Below are 24,089 nucleotides of genomic sequence, written 5' to 3' on the forward strand. Positions count from 1 at the left end.
TACTGGTACTAGCCTTTTATTTCCAGTTTTTTTTTAAAAACACTGAATTCAGATTTTCAAACTGGTTTATTATTTCATTAACATAACCACTACACTACAATCAGGACATGATTTGGGGACTGTTGTTTACTGCTCTCTAAGCTCCCATGTTGGAACCGCCATATTACCACTGGGCAGCTTTGTGCTGCAATAGGTACTGTCTGCTGTAGTACAGACTATCGCAATGCGTACCATTCGAGATGATGTTCATTTTTTAATGCCCCGTTTTCAGTGCAGGCTTATTAGGGTAGATTTGGATGGCCAGCTGGCCAGCCACCCAAAATTGCCAACAGGAAGCTAGGTCCATTTTGCAGGCCAAGCCTTATTTATGTATGGCTGGCAGGTTGCAGGCTGAAATCAAGTATCCCAGAGTAGTCCACTGGACCCAGGCAGCCACAGTGTTGGATGACCCAGCCAGCCTCTGGACTCAGCATAAAGTAGGTCAGGAAAGGATGGTCTGTTCTCAGAGTTGAGGGATCCTGGTGCAATAATGGTCCAGAGTATTTCTGTGCCCGGAGGAACATATTCCTCTCCTGCTCCTCCCGGCCCACAAAAATAAATAACTACTTATTTTGTGGACTCCTCTTCGACTGGGCCACCGACTGTTACTAAGGAAAGCGTGGTATGGTGTCTGCTCTGCCCAGTTGAATCCTAAAATGGCCACAGGGTCCAACTTATATCATAGGACTACTATTTGCATATTAAAGGGACCTATCACTTGGTTCAGCAGTAGATGAGTATAGCATGTTCCAGACTGTCAGAGGAATAGGACGGTAAATCAGACCTCTCCTCTTTGGGCCACTAGCACCCTGTTTTGCCAGGCAGCAGACATCAGAGTTGCCCCATTCAATCACGTAACAATGTCATTGCATCCCATTACCCATTGTTCTACAGACATCTGATAAATATCTAAGGTAGGATAACAGTGCCTTTTTAATCAACATATCTGCAAACAAAATAAAAATAAACAGACTATCTCATCTACGTTGAATGTTAGCTTCAAAGGAGCAGTCCTCAGCCTGTTTGATTAAACACATCCATCATCTGTGAATGAGATTGGTATCACTCCCTCAACCTTGAAGGAGGTGCCACAGAGGAATTTAGGTTATTACAAAAGATAGTCGTGTTTCTACAGTGTGTTCATTCAGTAACTCTCTGCTGCAGGAAAAGTGACAAATACTGTAACTAATGCTGACATTTTATGGCCTTAGACTGGAATCACCTACACGCTCACTGATACTGGAGGCACCAAAAGGAGTTGAGATCCAAGCAGAGGCGGGTAACATGCAGGCTACTTGTCGAACGGAACTGAGATTGGAATCCGAAGATGGTGAGGTGAGTAAATAAGGACATATTTGACAGTCATACTTTAACCTGAAATATTTGTTTCTGAAATATTCACAAATCCTATACAAATTCCAACACATATGGTACTTTTGCCAGTAGGAAATTTCTAAAATAGTTGCAAGATTTTTAAACAAAATATACCATGGTGTATGCATGAGAATCCTGATCATTTCTTTTACAGTTTTCAGGCTGTATGGTATCCAAAAATCAGGGATGATTGTGAGTAAGAAAAAGGAAAAACATTAACAGAGTTTTCTCCTATATGTTAAACTAACAGTTGCACCAGGTCTGTGAAAATAATGGCCTGACAGCTTCAATTTAATCCTCGGTAAAAGTCAAATCGCAGCCCAGAAAGATGCCTTAAATAAAACATATGAAGTAATGATGCTATCGAGCTGGCAGTTTAACTTGCTTTACCAGCATCAGTGATGTGTGCATCATTTCTGCATCTTCAGGCTTGTAGTGAATGCATCTCATTTGAAAAGAACACTTGATAACATCAACCGTGGCATACAATGGGGATGAAATTGGATAGCTCTGGCTTGCTGGCGCCAACTGGATACAAAGAACTATCCCAATGCCAGAAAGGGTGGGTCTGAGGCACACCCGATATTGGGCCTCAGGCCTCATCTAAATTAGGCTGTAGATGGCTTTTTCGCATTCCCAGGCAGCTTACCGGTGAAACGGATTGATCTTCGGGACTGCTGTGAAGCTGGGAGAAATGCTCCTTCTCTCAGTTCCATATTCAGGTTTTTTTTTTTTTTAATTTACCCTTATTTGATTGCTGCCTCCAACAGTCCCTTTAAGGACCACTGGGTTAGGCCACATGAAGGCCTGGTTATCCTGAATGCAGCCAGCCCAGTTCAAGGTAGCCCAATATTAGGAAGTGGTCATAAAACAGGTGCTAAGCCCCTTATTTCCATATGTAAAATGGCTAACACCTGTTTCCAACAAGGACCCTGGAAGCCTATACCTCAGCCTTTACCAATATGTTGGGTGGCTCACTTCCAGAACAGAAGGTGCACGCGTACGCTGCCCGCACGTTTGAATGCCTGTAAATTGGGCATGGTGTCAACAATTTCGAGACCAATTGGGTACTGTACCACCTCAGCATGGTCCATCTGTCCTCATTTCTCCATAGACTGCCATTTTGTTTGATTCGATACACTGTGATATTTTTGGGAACACAGCTGTGACAGTTGACTCCATTTTTTAGAGTTTATGTTACAGTCTCAGAAATATGCATGCAGGCTGAGTTCTTTAAACACGAGGAAGACTGCAGTTGAAAGTGTGGGGATGAGAGTTTGTTTCAATGGGCTGGGTTTTATAGGGCCTCCGATGATGGGGACGGTGGCGGGGTGGGGGGGGTGCGGGTAGCATGAAGACCACTATGGGTGACGCCCGCCACTGATCCTGACGCGTGCAGAGCCCGTCCTGATCTCGGTGGCGGCCCCCCCGCCGTTGGGCAACGGGACCCACATTAAAATATGCAGATGGGTACTTACCTTTCGTTAACATGCCGGCCGCTGCGATTCCGGCAGCAGGTTGAGATCTTCATTCCTGCAGCTGGCAATGCCGCGCCTTCGAAACCCCGTTCAGGGAAACGAGGCGTGACACCGGTAATTTTCTGATTATGTGAGAGGGGAAGCGGGGGTCAAACTCTTCAGATTGCTTGGGGAGGTGATGGGAAGAGATTAAGGGTTAAAGTTTATGAATTTCGGGGGTGGAAGGTCACATCGTCAAGGAAAGTATTTTGGGGGGGGTGAGCGGGCAAGGAATTTAATGTAAGGCTGTTGGGGAGGATGTGAGAGGGGATGGAAAGAATTTTCAATTACTATTATTAATGTGAAACGTAATGTTCCTTTAAAAATTTAAATGCTCATTTAGGGCTCTAAGCCCTTTAAAAATGGCGCCGGACGTCATTGCCGGGGATGGCTCGCTCGCCCCCTCCACGTCATCGGGGGGGGGGGGGGGGGCGGGGGTTGCAGCCGCCACGTTTGGAATCACAGCGGCTCTGCGACGTGCGCCCCGTGTGTCGGCGGCGGGCTCTCAAAATGCAGCCCAATGAGTGGGAGATAGTCATTAGTCTGAGCTCACATTTGAAGAGCCCACATACTGATTACAGATTAATTTATTTAGAAAAAGATCTTTCTAAGAACATTGCGCTGTGAATTAAAAAGATAATTACTGAGCAGTCCTGAGACAATTCTACAAAACCAAAGCAGTTTCAGGCAGAGCAAGATATTCAGTAACAGCTTAATTTCTGATTGTTTTGTACCACTGAAGGTTCCAGGGAAAATTAACAGTTTAGCAGATTTTATGGGCTGGATTTTAACAAGCCCTCGACGTCCTGATCCGTGGCAGTGGCTGGGGAGTCTGACGATGGCTCTGGATGAGGCCCACCATGGACCTCGACAGTGGCAGGGCCCGGCCCGATCCTCCCGGCGGTGGCGAGGCTCTGAGGTGGACCCCCGCCGCTGGGCGATGGGACCTCAATTTAAATATGCAAATCAATAAATTAATAAATGTAAATACACTTACCTCTAATCTTGAGGGCCTGCCACGATCTTCAGCGCGGCGGACGGCACTCCCGCATCTTCATTTCCACGTCTGGGGAAACACGGTGCTACATTGGTGGGGAGGCGGGAGGAGGTAAGTTTGTCAGTGCGGTCGGGGACAGGGTCAAATACATGTAATGGGTGTAGGGGATGGTGGGAAGGCTTGAACCTTAAACTTTGTGCAGTTTTGGGGGGGAAAGGTCAAATGTGAAAGGTAATTGTTTTAGGGGGGAAGAGCAAATAGTTATTGTAATTGTTTTTGGGGGGGTGAGAAAGGGCATAAGAAATTTTAATCTGGGGGGATTTTTCTTTAAAAATTTAAATATGTCAGCAGGGCTGGCTGCCCATTAAAAATGGCACCAGCGCCTGCGCACAGACAGCTGACACCATTGCCGGGGACGGACAGCCCGCCCGCTCCTCATGATTGGGTGGGGGAGGGGGGAGGGGCGGGCTGCCCCGGCTATTTACTGCTGGCCTAAGGTCGTGGCGGCTCTTTGGCATGCGGCTCGCACGGGTGGCCCACCATTTTGTGAGCTCGTCACCAAGATCGGCAGCAGGCTCTTAAAATCCAGCCCTATGAGTGGGGAAATTAGGTGATAACCGAATGCTTTAAAAGCCCAGTTGATATTTTATGGCATCGATAGCACAGAGAATTTTTTTTTTAAATCGGAACTCAGTAGGCCTGACATCCCTGGCTCGGCTAATCATAGATTGAGTCCCAAATATGATTTTTAAATGGTTAGAATTATTTTAACTTAAGCTTTCAGTTTTTGCCGTGGGCATGTAATGACTGATTTCTACATTCACTGTGGAATGTGGTTCTTGGATCTGATGCATCTCTCCTTCCCACATAACTGTTAATAGGCATGGTTGCCATGAACTAATTAGAAAGAAACTTAGAATATTATAGTCGTACAAATATCCTTGCATACAGATACAAAAAATTTTATATGGTATAAGAACTGAGGGAAGGGAGTAAGCAAATACACTTCTCTATGAAAACAGATGTTGTAATCATGTGTTTATAAATGGATAAATGAACACTACCGATTGCAACAAGATTTCGGATTAGGAATTGGCTTGAACTTATGCTGAGATGCTCCTTCGCCCCTGAAATATTATGCGCTGTTTGAAGCAAGCAGGATAAAAGTGCATGCACAATGTTTCTGTAGTTCACAGGGGTATCTGTTATAGTCACAACATGACAACGTATTCACTGAAATGCTGTTCCGCTTTTCCCAATAAACCCACTAAGGTACACAAACAAATTTCTCTGCTAGACCACTCCTCCCTCATCCCTTGATCGACCAAAAGCAACCTCAAATCAAACTGTTGTCCAATTAGGGAATAGGAACCAAAAGAGCAAGTTCCTCTTTTCCAGTCCCCAACTCCTGCCTAACAAGTCCGGAATAATGGCTTCTAAAATAATAAGTGCAGTAGTTTTTGCACCTTAAGTTAATAAAGATGCATATTTATAATTACAAAGAAACAAGAAATTTGGCCCAAAAGGTCCATACTGGTGTTTATGCTCCACATGAGCCTCCTCCTGTTGTGGTTATACCTTTAAGAAGTGCGGTCAAATTATAATGCACAGCAGTGTAAGAGCTGTCATGTAACAGACTATGTGACTTCTGGTGTGAGGGAAGTCTGAAGAAAGTACCTGTAGAGTGAAGACCTGTGTTTGCATGCAGAACCATCCTTAAATAAAGAATCCACATTATTGTGTTACTGATGTCATCTTGATTGATCAGTGCCTTGTGTGTAGTCGTCACTAACATGGAGATTAAGAAAATACAACACCTCCCACCCTTCTTCTGCTAACCCCATCGACATCTTCTATTCCTTTCTCCCTCATGTACTTGCCTATCTTCCCCTTAAATGTATCTATGCTATTCACCTCCACTACTCCTGTGGTAGTGAGTTTCACATTCTAACCACTCTGTGTAAAGAAGTTTCTCCTGATTTCCTTTTGGATTCATTAGTGACTAACTTATACCTATGGCCCTTAGTTCTGGGTCTCACCCACAAGTGGAAATGCCTTCTCTATGTCTACTCTATCAAATCCTTTCATAATCTTAAATATATCTATCAACAACAAGTTGCATTTATATAGCACCCTTTTCATAATAAAATGGCCCAAGGTGCTTTATAGGCATGTTATTGACAAAATTTGACACCGAGCCATATAAGGAGGTATTAGGTCAGAAGACTAACCTTTGTCAAAGAGATCGGTTTTAAGGACATCTTAAAAGAGAAGAGAGAGGTAGAAAGGCGGAGAAATACAGGGACGGAATTCCAGAGCTTATGACCCAGTCAGCTGAAGACACAGCTGCCAATGGTGGACTGATTAAGATTGGGAATGTTTAAGAGGCCAAAATTGGCAGAGTGCAGTGATTTATGCAAGTTCTAAGGCTGAAGGAGATTATAGAGATAGGGAGGGATGAGGCCATGGAGGGGTTTGAAAACAAGGATGAGAATTTAAAAATTGAGGTGTTGCTTGGACTGGGAGCCTATTAGTTTAGTTTAGAGATACAGCACTGAAACAGCCAATGCAGTTCAGCGAGCACAGGGGAGATGGGTGAGTGGGACTTGATGCAATGGACACGGCACCAATGTTTTTAATGACCTCAAGTTTGCGAAGGGTTGAACTTTGGAGACCAGCTTGGTGTGCTTTGGAATAATCAAGTCTAGAACTAACAAAGGCATGGATAAGGGTTTCCACAGCAGATAAGTTGAGGCAAGGGCAGAGATGGGTGATGATACAGAGGTGAGAATAGGCGGTCTTAATGATGTTATGTATCTATGGTAGGAAGCTCATCACAGCGTCAAATATAGCACCAAAATTGCGATCAGCCCGGTTCAGCTTAAGACAGTTGCCACGGAGAGAGATGGAGTCCGTGGTAAGGGAATGGAGTTTGTGACGTGGACCTAAGACAATAGCTTCAGTCTTTCTGATATTTAATTGGAGGACGTTTCTGCTCTTCCAATACAGGATGTCAGACAAGCAGTCAGACAATTTAGAGACAGAGGAGAGGGCCAAGAGATCGCCACTCAGCCTTCCCTTTTCTAAAGAAAAGAGGTCTAGCTTGTTCAATGTCTCCTGATAGGTATAACCTCTCAGTTCTGGTACCATTCTAATAAATCTTTTTTGTACTTTCTCCAGTGCCTCCTTTTTATAATATGGAGACGAGAACTGTTCACAGTACTCGTGAGATCTAACCAGCATTCTACAGAAGTTTAGCATAACTTCTCTGCTTTTCAATTATATCTCTCCAGAAATGAATCCTTGGTGCTTTGTTTGCTTTTTTATGGCTTTATTAATGTGTGTTGTTACTTTTAGTATCTGCACCCCCAGCTCCCTCTGTTCCTTTACCCCATTTAGACATTTATTTTCCGAGTATGAGGGCTCCTTATTCTTCCTGTCAAAATGTGCTACCTCATGCTTCTCTATATTGAAATTCATTTGCCAATTGCATGCCCATTCTTCAAATTTATTAATATCTTCCTGTGTTTTATTGCAGTCTCTATTAATGACAACCCCCAATTTGGTGTCAACTACAAATTTTTAAATCCTACTTCCAGTACACGAGTCCAAATCATTTATATAAATAATAAACAATAGCAGTCCCAGCACCAATCCTTGCAAAACACCATATCCCACCATTTCGAATCTGAATAGCTACCTTTAATCCTTACTCTGTGTTTTCTGTTTTGTGGCCAGCTTGCTACCTGTCCACTGACTCCACATGTTCTGACCTTAGTCATGAGTCTACTATGCAGAAACTCATTCTGGCACTCCCTACCTAACAGCACTGTAGGTGTACGTTCACCACATGGTCTGCAGCAGTTCACGAAGGTGGCTCACATTTCTAATATTTGCCAGTTCCGAAGAAGGGTCACTGACCCGAAACGTTAACTCTGCTTCTCTTTCCACAGATGCTGCCAGACCTGCTCAGTGATTCCAGCATTTCTTGTTTTTGCTTGCAATTTTAAGTTTTGATGTTCATGTGGCAAAATAATGTGTGCCTCAGTCTTGGCAGGTGAGGGTTTGCCTGGCAGTTAATAAAATCCTCTCAGGAATCTCAGTAATAAAATATGCAGTGCTCTCAGTTAATAAAATCCGCAGTTCCCTCATAGTTAATAAAGTGCATGGTACGATCAGAATTATTAAATCCACAGTACTCTTCCAGTTAATAAAAAGTACAGTACTATCAGCGTCAATAAATCCACAGTACTATCAGTTTATAAAATGTATTACAATTCATATTAATACATCCACAGTACTCTCAAATTCAATAAATGTACAGTACTCTAATAATTCATAATAAATGCACAGTACAATCTCAATTAATAAATGAAAGGTGATCACAATTAATAAATGTTCAGTATTCTCAGTTAATAAGCGCATCCTCACAGCTAAAAAATGCATAGTGTTCTCAGCATTAATAATTATACAGTACTCACATTTGTTAGAATGCACAAAATTTTCAGTATTAATAAATACATTGTACTCTCACGGTAAATATAAGTTAAGTGTATAAATCAGAGTTCCTAAACTGTAATTTTAGAAACTTCAGAGGGTCTGGTTCCAATGGAATTTCTGTCACTTTTTAAAGTTCTCTTCCATGCCCTCTTCAGCTTTAAATAGTATGACATTGTTAGAAATTAACAGCAACATTCTGTCTCTTGGCCAGCCACATTCCTGCCTATTCAGTAAAGTCAGTTCTCCAGGGTTCTAGTTACTATGACTTATTTTCCTGTAGTTTCAGGCTTCATTGTCAGATGTGCAATTCATTTGTTTTCTTGAGTGAGGTAATTGCATTAGATATTGATTTGGAAAAGTATAGAAGCAGTAAAAGGGTGAAATGGCAGGAATTCACCTTAAAATTCTTTTTTTCCCCTACCAATGTGGCTGAAAATCAAAACCAAGCCGCAGCGGGGTAGATCTTGACATAAGCTCTTCCTCCCCTCCTCATCGCAATGAGTAAGGGAATTAATCGTGTCCAACTCCAATCCCTGCCCCACAAAGCAATGGCAGGGTTACTGGAACCCTGTCCCCAATCCTTAATCAGCCAACTATTTCTACTTCCACTATTCCACTTCAGTCCTTCCTGGCCTCTTTCTCTTCTCCACCTCCCTCTCAATTTTATAACCCCCCCCCCCTGTCTACCACTAAACTTCCTCCTCTCCCCATCCTGTTTGCCATCGCCTCTTTACCTCTTCCACATCCCTCCATTCCCCATCTCCTGATGCCATCCTCAACTCCTTTCTTTTCTTCTTCCTCCCATCCCCACCCTCTACTTGTTGCTTCTCTTGCTGCCCTCCTCTTCCCTCTGCTCTCCTTCTTCCTGTCCGCCTGCCCCACCCCATCATCTCCCTCCCCTCTCCTCACTCCGTCTCCCTTTCTCTGTCGCCTGCTCCTCCTCCTGCATCTGCCAATTCCCCTGCCTGAGTCCATTTACCTCTAACCCTGCTTGATCTGAATACTGCAGTTGGTCTTGACTCCCTGCCCCGCAAGGCCTTGGGAGATTGACCACTTATATATATTAAAGACAAACTACTTCGTACCAAAAATATATTGGTATCAATTTTCCAACCATTGCTTTTGATGGTTAATAAACCATGGGCAGTAGGTAAAAAGAGATAGGTCACTTTCAATCTGCACTGTCAACAGACAATGCTCCCTGCCAAGACACAGTCTTGACAAGGTAGTTGCATTTGGTAATGTGGGGAGGAATTTTATGCTCTCCCCTGTGGTGGGTTTGGAGTCGAGGAGAGCATAAAATTGGGTAGGATGATGGCAGGGGCTGGGGTTCCCACCACCATCCACCTCCGCCAAAATTTAGTCCTGTGAACGGCCTTCCCACCCTGCCACCAATTGACGCCCTTAATTGGGCAATTAATACCCAATGAAGGGCCTCTTCCCAGCACAGCTGCAATTAGCCATGTGGTGGGTGGCCCTGTCACTGCATGGGAAGCACACCACGGAAAACCACGTGAGCTGCTTCCCGGCGCTGGTGGGGATCCCTCAGTAAAAGGTACTTAGTGATGAGGGCCAACCCCTGCCCTTGCTGCTGAACACCCACGCCCACCCCTGCGTTTCCCACCCCTTGAGAGCCCTCCCACCCTGATCTATCTGAGACCTGGTTCCAGCGAAGCTCCATGACCTCTGGTAGGTGCACTTGCAGCAGCAACCATCGCCTCTGATTGGCCAGCAGCCGCACAGTGGCGCAGTGGTTAGCACCACAGCCTCACAGCTGCAGCGACTTGGGTTCGATTCTGGGTACTGCCTGTGTGGAGTTTGCAAGTTCTCCCTGTGACCGTGCGGGTTTCTGCCAGGTGCGCCAGTTTCCTCCCACAGCCAAAGACTTGCAGGTTGATAGGTAAATTGCCCCCTAGTGTAGGTAGGTGGTAGGAGAATGGTGGGGGTGTGGTAGGGAATATGGGATTAATGTAGGATTAGTATAAAAATGGGTGGTTGATAGTCGGCACAGACTCTGTGGGCCGAAGGACCTGTTTCAGTGCTGTATTTCTAAATAAATAAAATAAGGTCAGTATTTTCGGTGCCGGGGTCCTTGATCCCGTGGAAGGCCCACCGCTGTTAGGTGCCTGATTGGCACTAAATTCGGCAGGGCTCTCAGTGTCGGGGCTGAATTTTACCAGCCCCACCGTGGGTCGCAGCAAGGAGGTTGGTAAAATTCTGCAGGGAGAGGCCAGCCTCAACTCGCGACGTCAGGTAGGGCCTGCCACATATTAACGATGGTGGGGGGCCCTTCATCTAAATATTTAAATAGATACAAATTAACCTTCCTGCTGGCGGCGGTCGTCCCACGCCGATTTTACGGCTGCCACTCACACCTCGCGCGCCTTATGAACGCTGTACTTCGATTCCCTTACTCATTGCAATGAGGAGGGGAGGAAGAGCTTATGTCAAGATCTACCCTGTCAAGGCTTGGTTTTGATTTTCAGCCACATTGGTAGGGGAAAAAGAGAATTTTAAGATGAATTCCTGCCATTTCATCCTTCTACTGCTTCTATACTTCTGCAAATCAATATCCAATGTAATTAAAAGCAAAATACTGCGGATGCTGGAAATCTGAAACAAAAACAAGAAATGCTGGATTCACTCAGCAGGTCTGGCAGCATCTGTGGAAAGAGAAGCAGAGTTAACGTTTCGGGTCAGTGACCCTTCTTCGGAACACTCCAATGTAATTATGTCACTGAAGAAAACAAATGAATTGCACATCTGACAATGAAGCTGAAACTGCAGGAAAAATGTATGGAGTTCCGAAGCGAGAACCTGGTGGGGGGGGGCTGGGGGGGAATAAAATTTTTAGGGCGAGGGGAGCGGCAAAAAAGAATGCGATTGGGTGAGGGGATAGTGGGAAGGGGCTGAAGGTTAAAGGAAAGGAAGTTCGGGGGGGAAGATTGTTCTGGCAACCTTAGTGTTTTGGGGGGGTTTAGGACAAAGAAGACTCTGATTATTCATTGAGGGGGTGGGAGAGGGGATTTGAAATGTGCATAACATTTTATTGAAAATTATTTCAAAACCTGCCACTTTAAATATTGAAATATAAGTGAAGGGCTTGAAGCCCTTTAAAAATGGCACTGGCACATGCGCAGTGGCGCTGGACACCATTGCCAAGGACGCGCTGGCTGCCCCCTCTACGTTATCAGGGGCGGCCGCTCCACCCCCTCCATTTAAATAAGCCCCCGCGCCTAATATCATGGGGGCTCTTCGGCAGCACTTGCATGTCGGAAGGCTGCTGAGTTCAAAGCGCGCCACCACGGAGCACGGCACACTAATAAAATTCAGGCCTCAGTTTCTCCGGGCATCGAGACTCCCACCACCAGGATAAAAGTCCCCCCATGATCTTATTTTGTATTTATCACTCTAAAACCAATCAAAGCACCATGTACTAGAAATTCATAGCCTCTTGTGACATAAAGTTGAGTTAAACAAAAAATACATACACAAAATATCCATACTAAGGGAATTAAGGGATATCGGATAGTGCGAAAAGGTAGAGTTGAGGCAGAAGATTGGCAGAGCAGGCTCGAGGAGCTGAATGGCCTACTCCAGCTCTTATTTCTTATATTCTTTCCTTTTATTATTTTGGTAATGATCTTAAATATATCCCGTCTTGTTATTGAAACACTGACTTGAGGAAATAATATTTCCTTATTTATCGTATCATAATCTTTCATAAATTTGAACATCTCTATTAGGTCTTCTCTTAACCTTTCCTGTTCATATGAAAAGCACCCTCTAATTTCTCTAATTTCTCATCATAATAAAGACTGTCATCCTGGTATTATTTTGAATCAGAAGGTTGTGAGTTTAAACACAGCTAATATTTCAGAGCAGTGCTGAAGGGGCGTTGCATTGCCAATGGTGCTATCTTTCAGCTGAGACATTCAATCAAGGCAGTGTCTGCCTATTCAGATGAATGTAAAAGATTCCATCATTTGAAGTAGAACAGGGAAGTTTTCTTCTTGGCTTAACTAGTATCTCCAAAAGTGAGATTTATTGGTCATTCATCCTTTTGTCTGTGGGATCATGCTGTGCACAACTTGGCTGCCATGTTTCCCTGTATTAACAGCAGTGAACGCACTTCAAAACTAATTAATTGGTTTTAAAATGCTCTGGAACATCTTAAGGATAGAAGGTTACATAAATGCAAGTTATTTTCCTTCTTATTATCTGCCAAAATAACTAAACTATACACATAAACCCAGGAGCGATTCAGCTCAACATGCTAATGTACATTCTCATGTTATAGAGTCATAGAGTTATACAGCACACAAACAGGGCCTTCGGCCCATTGTGTCTGTGCCGGCCATCAAGCACCTATCTATTCTAATCCCATTTTCCAGCACTTGGTCCGTAGCCTTTTATGCTATTGCGTTTCAAGTGCTCATCTAAATACTTCTTAAGTGTTGTGAGGGTTCCTGCCTCTACCATCTCTTCAGGTAGTGTGTTCCAGATTCCAACCACCCTCTGGGTGAAAAATTTTTCCTCAAATCCCCTCTAAACCTCCTGCCCCTTACCTTAAATCTATGCCCCCTGGTTATTGATCCCTCCGCTAAGGGAAAAAGTTTCTTCCTATCTATCCTATCAATGCCCCTCATAATTTTGTATACCTCAATCAGGTCCCCCTCAGCCTTCTCTGCTCTAAGGAAAACAACCCTAGCCTATCCAGTCTCTCTTCATAGCTGAAATGCTCCAGTCCAGGCAACATCCTGGTGAATCTCTTCTGCACCCTCTCCAGTATAATCACATCTTTCCTATAGTGTGGTACCCAGAACTCATAGAGTCATAGAGAGGCAGCACTGAAACAGGCCCTTCAGCCCACTGAGTCTGTGCCGACCATCAACCACCCATTTATACTAATCCTACATTCTTTGAACACAGTACTCCAGCTGTGGCCTAATTAGGATTTTATACAGCTCCATCATAACCTCCCTGCTCTTATATTCTATGCCTCGGCTAATAAAGGCAAGTATCCCATATGCCTTCCTAACCACCATATCTACCTGTGCTGCTGCCTTCAGTGATCTATGGACAAGTACACAAAGGTCCTTCTGACTTTCTGTACTTCCTAGGGTCCTACCATCCATTGTATATTCCCTTGCCTTGTTAGTCCTCCCAAAATGCATCACCTCACACCTCTCAGGATTAAATTTCATTTTCCACAGCTCCGCCCATCTTACCAGCCCATCTATATTATCTTGTAATCTAAGGCTTTCCTCCTCACTGTTTACAACACCACCAATTTTCGTGTCATCTGCGAACTTACTGATCATACCTCCTATATTCACGTCCACATCATTACTGTACATTACAAACAGCAAGGGTCCCAGCACCGATCCCTGCGATACACCACTGGTCACATGCTTCCACTCGCAAAAACAACCCTCAACCATCATCCTCTGCCTCCTGCCACTAGCCAATTTTGGATCCTATTTGCCAAATTGCCCTGGATCCCATGGGCTCTTACCTTAAACTATCTCCCATGCGAGAATTTATCAAAAGCCTTACTGAAGTCCATGTAGACTACATCAACTGCTTTACCCTCATCTGCACATCTAGTCACCTCCTCGAAAAATTCAATCAAATTTGATAGATACGCTCTCCTCCTGACAATGCCATGCTGACTATCCCTGATTAATCCCTACCTCTCCAAGTGGAGATTAATCCTATCCCTCGGAATTTTTTCCAATAGCTTCCCTACCATTGATGTTATTGAATGCAGTAACCCAAGCCAAATTTCATTCCCTGTTTGAACAAAACGGGCTGAATTTTACCAGCCTCTGGACGCTGTGGATTGTGGTGTTGGGGGCCAGTAAAATCCTGCAGGGAAAGGCCCGCCTTGACCCACGATGTCAGGAAGGGCCCACCACATGTTACCGGCGGGTAGGACCTCGGTGCAGCACCCCCCCCACCCCCAACCCCACCGCCAGGCGCGGGCCCGTCATAGAAATTAAAACAGTTAGATGCTTGATGGCCGGCACGGACAAGATGGGCCGAAGGGCCTGTTTCTGTGCTGTATAACTCTATGACTCTAAGTGTGCAAACCGTACCAAATGAGATGCAAATAAACTTACCTGCACGTAGCGGCCGTCCCACGCCAATATTACGGCTGCCATTTGTGCTTCGCGCGCCTTCAGAACTCCGCACAGAGTTCCGGGTGAGAACCTGGTGTGCAGGGGGTATCTATAGAGTTTTCAGGGTGAGAGGGGTGGAGGAGTTGGGTAAACAATTTTTACTGGCTAATGGGATGGTGGGAAGGGGTTGAGAGTTAAAGAGAACAAATTTTGCGGGGGAAAGTTTGGAATACTATTAAAGGTCTATTATGGGGGAAGAGTGCAATTAATATTTAATTTAACCATTGGATGGCTGGGAGAAGTGATTTCTATCTGACATGATATTGTATTGTTACATCCCGGAGATCGGGACCTTTAAATCTTAAAAGACTACCGAAGGGCTTACAGCCCTTTAAAAATGGCGCCGGCGCCTGCGCAGTGGCGTCAGTTGCCACTGCCGGGGATGTGGCGGCCGCCCCTTACGTCATCAGGGGACGGCTGCTCCGCCCCCTCTATTTAAATGAGCCCCCATGCGTAATACCGTTTTTAGAGTGCGCCGGCGCAAACTGCGGCGCACTTGTAAAATTCAGCCCAATGTGTGCGGAAAACAAAATGGCATTGACGTTGATCATAATTCTTTATAACTGTTTGATTTTTTGAAGATGAAGAGATTGAGATTTTGTCAGGAACTGGTTGATGGTGACAACATTGTAATTTTTTTATTACAAATCTCATTTTCCATGTTTTTTTCTCTTTCAGATCAGTTTGGATGCCAGAAAAATAAAATTACCCAGACTGCCTATGGGTTCGTACACTTCCTCACCGTCTGCTGGACAAAATGTCTTTGAGGTGTGCGTCTGCCCAAATGGAAAACTGTTCCTTTCAAAAGCAGGGGTGGGCTCCACATGTCAGATAAACAGCAATGTCTGTCTATAAAGGAAATGCAAAAACTACACAAGGACAAAATCCACAGGCATTGCCAGCAACATTCAGGCCTATCGAATTTGGACAGTTATGGGTGACCGTAGCTGTGTGGCATCAGCCTGTTGGACACCGTGGAAAAGGCCTCCTAAATAGACACTTTGTGCTGACTGTCTTCAAACCCTATTCAAAATATTGTTTCGGTATAGGGGTTAAAAATGAAACAGAAATCATTTATACTGAGACATGTTGTTATAGCATCTCTGTTCAAAGAGGGTGAAAAACAAATGTATGCCTTTGCCTTAACTGAATGCACTCAGCAAGGAAAGCACATTATTTTTAAGTTTTATGTATGTAATTGGGAGTGCAAAGATTACAAAATGTGTAAACTGATCAAATCCCAGTATTGATGTTGAACCCAGTAATCACCAGGTTATGGACTGTAGAAGTTTTGATTGAGAATATGAGGAAGGAAAGGAGATGGCTGAGCAAATGAAGGGCAAGGTGCAGCTCATTTACTTTCTCGCTTCAAGGTAGAGCCACAGGTGGTGTGCAGATGGGTGTCAGTAATCACAACAATCCCATTTTGAGGGAGGTTTTGTGGTACATTACCAATGTATCCCAGTTATTCTGGTTTTTTTTAACCTAACATCATTAAATGTTTAAATCCTTCACTTTTTAATTCGGTTTTCTTTTTTGGAAAGTTTGTCGAATTAATCTAGGCCAACACTTCGAATGCTGTATTGAGGGAGTACTGCGTTATCAGAGATGCCATCGTTCTAATAAGATATTAAAGGCAACCTTTGTTTGCTCTTGTGGATATAAAAGAACCCATTGTACTATTCACAGAACATGTGCCCTTCTCAACTAACTCCACCATCACAAAACAGTTACATAAACTGGTTATTCATGACAGTGCTGTAAACAAGGCAACTTCCACATTTCTGTACATAACAATAGTGACGATACATCAAAATAATTCTTTGTATGTGATGTGGTTTTGAGAGACATGTTAAGAAGTTACATAAATGCAAGATCTTTCTTATTGTAACTTAAACAATATTGCAATATTCAAAGAAAAATGTTGTAGGCTTATTTTAATTTTTCACCCCCAAAATATTCATTTTTAGTTTTTTGGTTGTCGCTGTAGATATTATCCTTAAAAATCAATTGAAAAAGAGTTGAAGAATTTTTGAAAGGAGCATCTTCTCTTATTTTTCTCCCTCTTCCTTTGTCTCAATGCCACTTATCGCCTCCAGCTGGCCTAATCGTCCAGAGACCCCTTCCAGGCTTCCATGAATCTTTTTCACTAGCCAGTTGCTTGCTCAGGTACATGACACTAACCTCCACAGGTAAATCTGAGATCAGAAGAGAACTTACCCTCCTGTTTTACCTGTGATAAAGTGGCTGACCTTCCCTTGCCATCTTTAAGTCAGGTCAGAGCCTCACTAGGTTGGGAATCATGCAGGCATTCTGTGAGGCAGCATGTTGGAGTCTGAGTCATAGGTATTTGGAATAGTGTCTTCTACATAAAACTCTATTGAAGGCTGGTAAATTACTCAATAATGTAGATGGAGTTATTAATGAATGAATCCCCACGATATCCCAGGATGCTTAACAGTTGGCAATAGGTAAATGTGAGAAAAAATTATTTGAAAGCAATGACATCACTGAGTCACTGATAGCATCTGCTACTTTTTGACTCTTACCTCAGTTAAGAAAGAAAAGTTTAAAAATTTTTATTGAAGCCATTCAGATTGCTGCACATTCACTGTTTGCTGCAGTCCAAACTTTTCATAGCCATCAACACATACAGCAATGGAGTTTTCTGAAAAGGTTATTGCCTGTGTCAGCAAAAATAATAATGTCTATTTAACAATGTTGATATTTCAGTTTTAAAAAAAATAAATAGCCAGATTAAATTCAACAGTGAAATAATAATTGATTTTTATTTTGAAAAATCTGCAGGAAACTGATTAAAGACACTGATTTTACAGCCATTGATGTAATGGACTACAGTCTACAGCCTGCTGATTGTGAGGGAACTGTAATCGATGCACTCCTAGTGTGTATGTACTGGTGTGTTGTGGTAGATCAATAGAAAGATATTTTGGGATTTTTATATGTATATTATATACCTATTTTATGGCTTTGAGTTACAGAGTAAGAAAGAGTCACAGACCAAAGACTGATGGGAATTCAGCCACACAGTCCATGTATCGTATGGTGCTTATTTTCGTGACTCCGTGAGGGCCTGGTAAGGTGTCGACTTGTGTCCTGTCAACAGGTTCAAGACCGGGGCAGACCACAACAGCAGGAATTGCAGAAATGAGCAAAATACAGTGGAAAACTCTCAGGGGCAGGGTGAGAGGTGAGGTCAAATGGAGGGGAGTCTTGGCTGACTAAAAAAAAATATACATATATCATTTAAAATGTTTGGAATTTTCTTCAAGAACCAGACGTGATTGCCTAATCCAAAGTCATGGGCAGCAAGCTGCATTGCATAAGGCAAGTGTAAGTAACTGTCAGTGTTCAGGAAATCCCATCCCAAGCCCATCAAAACCAGTCACACACAAAGAGGAAACTTAATTATGTCATGGATATTGCCTGAAAACTACAAAGTTTTCAACATTTTCTTCCCTTAATTCTGGTTGCACTTATCTGGATTTTTTTTCTGCGGTAAAATGCATTATTTCTCCTCACTTCCCCATCTAGAATCATAATCTCCCTTGGTCCTCTTCCTTGGGCAGGCTGTAGCAATGCTATTCTATAACTGATCATGATACACTATCTGAGAGAGTAATTCCTAGGGATAATCTGGGCAACTTGTCCTCTGAATTTTATATTTTCCCCTCCCTTATGGAATGGGTAACTTGTATACCCAGCATAATAGTACTGCTGAGACTCGGTAATCAGCGTACAAAAAAACAGACCCCTGCCACTATCTGCACAGCACTGTGCCCACAGAGTTCTGAGGTGCTTCTGCATCATATCACCCCTGCAAAGTTTCTTTTTTTAAAAATGTTTACCTTGCGTAATATAACACTATCCGCACTATCTGCATTGCTAAACTTTAAAATTTAAACTAGAACAGAGTCAGGCTTTTAAAAAACAATTCTTTTTCTTTTCTAGTGGACTCCTGATTATCAGTCTGGTGCACACTTTGATGTTTTCACAGTAACAGATGGACCTTGTGGTCACAGAGAGTAAAGCCTGTTCATTTTGAAAGGATTAATGTGTATGTTTAAAAAAAGACAACCACTTTGAGAGTGATTTTCTTTTTTGGCTGTTAAAAAAAATTTCATTTGCTTTTTTTAAGTTCAAATTTATTATTTGCACGAGATCCCTCAGCTTTTTCCTAAACTAAACCCCACATTTTGTGAGGGCACCCCAATCGCTACAAACACTGAGTCAATAGGCCCACCCACCACCTCAAATAAACTATGCTTTTGCGTGATTACTGTTTATTGGTAGATATTTATAATAAAAATAAATGGAACTGTTATTGAAATGGCAGCATAGAATTGCATAGAATTTACAGCATAGAAATAGGCCATTCGGCCCAACTGGTTTATGTTGGTGTTTGTACTCCACACAAGCTTCCTGCCACCCTGTTTTATCTAACCCTATCAGCATAATCTTCTATTCCTTTCACCCTCATGTACTTATTTAGCTTCCTCTTAAATGCATCTATGCTATTTGTCTCTCCTACTCTATGTGGTAACAAGTTCCACCAGAAATATAAATCTTATCTATCAACACACAACCTACTCACAGGTACCTTCCTCTCTTACAAATGAGGAAGATGCCACAAATAGTACTTGGGTCTTTAATGCCCTTATATTTGAGGTATCTGGAAGCTATTTTGGTTCCTCCAAAGCTTTGATGGTACTTGATACATGTTGATTTTGGTTTCCATTTCATACACATGCTGTTTATTCGGTGCAACATCAAAACCTGGGAAATGGTGTGAAATATTCTGAAAAAGTACATCTTTCTTTGCTGGAGTTTTGCATCCTGTTTTTAAGGAACTTATTAGATGGTGTGGCCTGGTTGTGTTTTGATACAGAACAGCTTTAGTTCTCAGGTACCTGTAAGCACTGCTGTAAGAATTCTTTGAGCATCACTGGTGTGTTGCAAGATGGTAAATTTGTTTATGAAGGATTTCTCAGGTTAGTGTTTGTAGCAAAATTGTAAGCACATTTTAAAGGAACACATTTACAACGTTGCTGCACATAAGGGCCAGAGAAATTTTTGTCCTGCTATTAGTTAATAACAATCTTACATCATGTTGTGCAAAGCCTCTCCACACTTGAAAAAATCCTACTATTTCTGCATTTCCAGCATCTTCTGTTACGCCCTAACGATTTCCTAAAGACAGCTTATGCCAAGTAATTCTGTTACTCATTAAAACCTCCACTCAGCGGAGGAGCTTGCTTTAATAGTGTTGCTAGGTATGGCAGTTGAATGCTGTTGGCTTGCTTGTGGTGGTGTCCTTCCTGGTGAGATATCATTGACCAGTATATCTGTTATTTCTGTTGTGAGAAAAATCCAGTGAGCAAAGCCTGTAAGATTGCATGTAGTAAATCGTCAGTGCAAAGCAGTTGAAAATATTCATGAGGACCCAAAACTGTAGGACTTTAAAGAAAAATCTTTTACCTTCATTAGCTCACAATGAAGCACTTAATTGCCAATTCTCAGCCTTAAAATAAGAAAAAAAATATGTATTTTGTTTTATATTGAAATGCTTAACAGAAGTTGCTATTTTTATAAATTTCAGTTTTTCATTCTTTCACCACTTCTTTTTAGATCTCTTAGGCTTTGCTCCATTATTCAGCCAACAGCCTTTGAAGGTCCTCTGTGACTGTAGCTAGGAAGTATATGAAAGTAATCTTGATTAAATCCCCCCTTCTGCCATTCCTTCCTCTCTTTGGGAAATTCCCTTGGCATGTGCTCCTCTCTCCCTCTACCTCTCCTCTTAGTCGTTCTGCCTCAGATCAGGATTGAGCAGAGGAGGATTACAGGGTGCAAATCCATACTGTTACCACTCTGTGGCTGTCCTACTGACCAATCACATGTGTTACAAATAGAATAATTCACAGAAATCTGTGCAACGTGACTTTCTTTTTTACTTTTGCTGCTGAAGACCCTTGTGAGGGTCTTACACAATTTACTATCACCTCATATATGGCAGTTCTTTGGACAATCCATGGTTACAGTTTCAGTCCAAGGGTGTAATAATTTTCATTTTTTTTGTTAACTAACATCACCATGCTATCGCCCTCAGTGAGTGATGTCAGGAGAATGGAGAACAAACTGGTTTTAATTTACGTGATACCTGTACACAGGTTACATCAGTGAGAATTTTTTTCTACTGTGCTCAAGTAAACTAAAAATGAAAGAGGAGCAAGAGACAAGAATATGCATTTCCAGGCTCCCAGCCAATGAGTTGAACAATCATCTACTGGCTAGAAAAATGGCATAGAATGACACAGAGCACAGAAATGCAGTCAAGAACTCTAAAGAAAGACTTGGTGATTCTTTGCACAAAATCAGAAGAACAAGGACATGATAATGACCTGAGAAAACTTTGAGCAAAATGTAACTTAATATGTAACTTAATCACTTATGCCCAGGTCAATGAATTAACTGAAACATGGCAAAGATGGGCTTATCATTCGATAGGGAGTAGATTGATAATAGGCTTAGTACCGAAACAACAGACAGTGGGGCGGCACAGTGGCTCAGTGGTTAGCACTGCAGCCTCACAGCTCCAGCGACCCAGGTTCAATTCTGGGTACTGCCTGTGTGGAGTTTGCAAGTTCTTCCTGTGTCTGCGTGGGTTTCCTCCGGGTGCTCCGGTTTCCTCCCACATGCCAAAGACTTGCAGGTTGATAGGTTAATTGGCCATTATAAAAATTGCCCCTAGTATAGGTAGGTGGTAGGGAAATATAGGGACAGGTGGGGATGTGGTAGGAATATGGAATTAGTGTCGGATTGGTATAAATGGGTGGTTGATGGTCGGCACAGACTCGGTGGGCCGAAGGGCCTGTTTCAGTGCTGTATCTCTAAACTAAACTAAACTAAAACTAAAAATGCCCCAAGTAGTTCCTGAACATAAGTTAAATGATAGACAGGTTGACAGGTTCAGCAGTCTTATTTATTTCTGCTATTGTCTTTGGTTATTATAATAAATTTGGGTCACTTTAGAAGCCCTAGGAGTTGCAGCTTACTGCTATGGCTCTTGGCTACCATCAGTTGTGGTGCAATGTTAGGAGTACTTGTACGATAACATGGTGGAACCAAGTAGAGTGATTACCTTGTTATTGGAAATCTCTTGAAATAAATTGGTTCTCTAGTCTTAGCAGAAGCCCCATTAAAGTGATAGATGGTTCCAAGTCTTTGCCAGTGAGCTATGAAGAGAGGCTACGTAAACTCAATATGTTCTCTGTGAAGTAGTTGTGTAGAATTAGGAAAAGTGAACGAATGCACTAGGAAAACAATAAGCTAAACTTAACACACAACAATTTCTTCACAGTTTGCAAATTGATTGTTACATCAAATCAACCATTCCAACTCCTGACTCAACGAAATATAGAGATACTGGTCTGATATCAAGGTGGGAAAGAGAATTTAAAAATCTTAAAAATGAGATGATATAGGTGGACTGGTCGATTTCTCTTGTCTCTTCTTTCTTATTTTGTTATATTCTATAAAGCAGTTCAAACTTTATAAGTTCAAGTTCATTTATAAGTATAAATGGGTGGTTGTTGGTCGGCACAGACTCGGTGGGCTGAAGGGCCTGTTTCAGTGCTGTATCTCTAAATTTAAAAAAAATATTCACCTCACTCTTAAGCATGAAGACCCCATCCCTATGAGTCTACAACAACAAGATTTCATTATTTTATGAAAGCTTACTTGAGCTCCAGACTAAATTCTGCTCAGTTCATATAAGTTGTGCTACTAATCCATATCTGAGGATTGTGGGTGGGTGCGGTAAAGAGTTGTAACCCTCTATGACAGGTTTCTACAGCCTGAAGTACTTGTATTCTTGTTACTGTAGTTCAATCAGTTATATTTAATGGTAGTGATAGATTCAACCTTATTGTAAGCTAACCTTCCAGTCTTAAATCAACAATACCAGCTAATGAAATTTGGGCCTTTAGACTGGATCAAGGGTGTAAAACAACTGTCTAATTACTTTCTTCTCAAGTGTTGTAGAGAGCTTGGCAACTCCCATGAAATTGTGTTGAACTCCCATTCATAAGGCCCAATAGTTTTAGTGGTGAGGTGTCAGTTACCCACCCAGAGGATTCAGTGGCTCTCGCTATAGAGTGTTGATCTTCAGTGCAGAAAGCTTGGTTGTTGTAAAAGTAGCATTTGAACTGCATTCTGTTTGGCTGGTGAGCTGTTTGACTTGATGTCACACTACAGAGTGCTGAAGGCCACCATTCTTGATGAATAAAGAAAAAAAATATTAGGGAGACTTCACAGCAACACTTGTAGCAACCAGGATGAAGCCCACAGTCCAGATCTTCCTGACTTACCTGGAGGATGGCAGCATACAGGCAGGAAGGCAGAAAAAGGGATAAAATGAAGAATGGATGGGACAAATAACAAAGTCAGTGTGTTCGAATGTCACTTCCTCCAACCTAATATATAACGTGGATAAATCTGTGAGTTAATATTTTGTATAAAAATTATCCAATCCCTTGCAATACCTTTGGTGCTTCAATCTCACTCTGAACTGAGTGGTCTGTGTATGAACCTCAATTCAATAGAAATGGTGTGAATTCATAGTACTTGATAAATTGGTTTCAAATGACCAGCTAACATCCGGTGACAAAATTTCCATTCTCATACATTTTTTGGCACAATCTGGTATTATTTTTACTTACAAATATAGATTTGGGAAACATTGTACTATCCAAAGCTACAACTTGATGGTGTAAGTAGCACAATTGGTTTGATGTTGCCATTTACCATTGGGACCCAGCCTCAAATCTAGCTGCTAGATGAAACCCTTTCTGTTCTGATGGCTGTAAGGATCCTACATGAATTTAGACTATACAAAGTAATCCATAACTTGGCATAAAATGGTGGTCTTCACTCAGATGCAGTAAGGATGGCTGGTATTGAAAATAGAAATGTCACTTTAATTCAACATCAGGGTTGTCTTCTAAGACAAAAACAAGAAATGCTGGAATCACTCAGCAGGTCTGGCAGCATCTGTGGAAAGAGAAGCAGAGTTAACGTTTCGGGTCAGTGACCCTTCTTCGGAACTAACAAATATTAGAAAAGTCACAGATTATAAACAAGTGAGGTGGGGGTTGGGCAAGAGATAACAAAGGAGAAGGTGCAGATTGGACCAGGCCACATAGCTGACCAAAAGGTCACGGAGCAAAGGCAAACAATATGTTAATGGTGTGTTGAAAGACAAAGCATTAGTACAGATTAGGTGTGAATATACTGAATATTGAACAGCAGCAAGTGCAAACCTGAAGAAAAACAACCTGAAAAAAACAGTGGGTAAGCAAACTGAACAAACTATAATCTGTGACTTTTCTAATATTTGTCAATAATCTGTGACTTTTCTAATATTTGTCAGTTCCGAAGAAGGGTCACTGACCCGAAACG

The 24,089-nt window shown here is 42.4% G+C and overlaps 1 protein-coding gene across 2 annotated transcripts in view; it reads left to right on the forward strand.

The window, feature by feature from the left end:
* sgcd (sarcoglycan, delta (dystrophin-associated glycoprotein)) overlaps positions 1–23,627 on the forward strand; it is a 244,467-nt gene extending 220,840 nt beyond the window's left edge. For both annotated transcript variants that reach the window (XM_068043858.1, XM_068043856.1), the window contains exons 7-8: positions 1,251–1,374; positions 15,291–23,627. In XM_068043858.1, coding sequence (XP_067899959.1) covers positions 1,251–1,374; positions 15,291–15,467 — 301 coding nt within the window. In that variant the 3' untranslated portion in view covers positions 15,468–23,627. The remainder of the gene's footprint in view (positions 1–1,250; positions 1,375–15,290) is intronic.
* The last annotated feature ends 462 nt before the right edge of the window (positions 23,628–24,089 follow it).

Source organism: Heterodontus francisci, chromosome 12, assembly GCF_036365525.1.
Source record: "Heterodontus francisci isolate sHetFra1 chromosome 12, sHetFra1.hap1, whole genome shotgun sequence".
In the NCBI taxonomy this organism is placed as follows: domain Eukaryota; kingdom Metazoa; phylum Chordata; class Chondrichthyes; order Heterodontiformes; family Heterodontidae; genus Heterodontus; species Heterodontus francisci.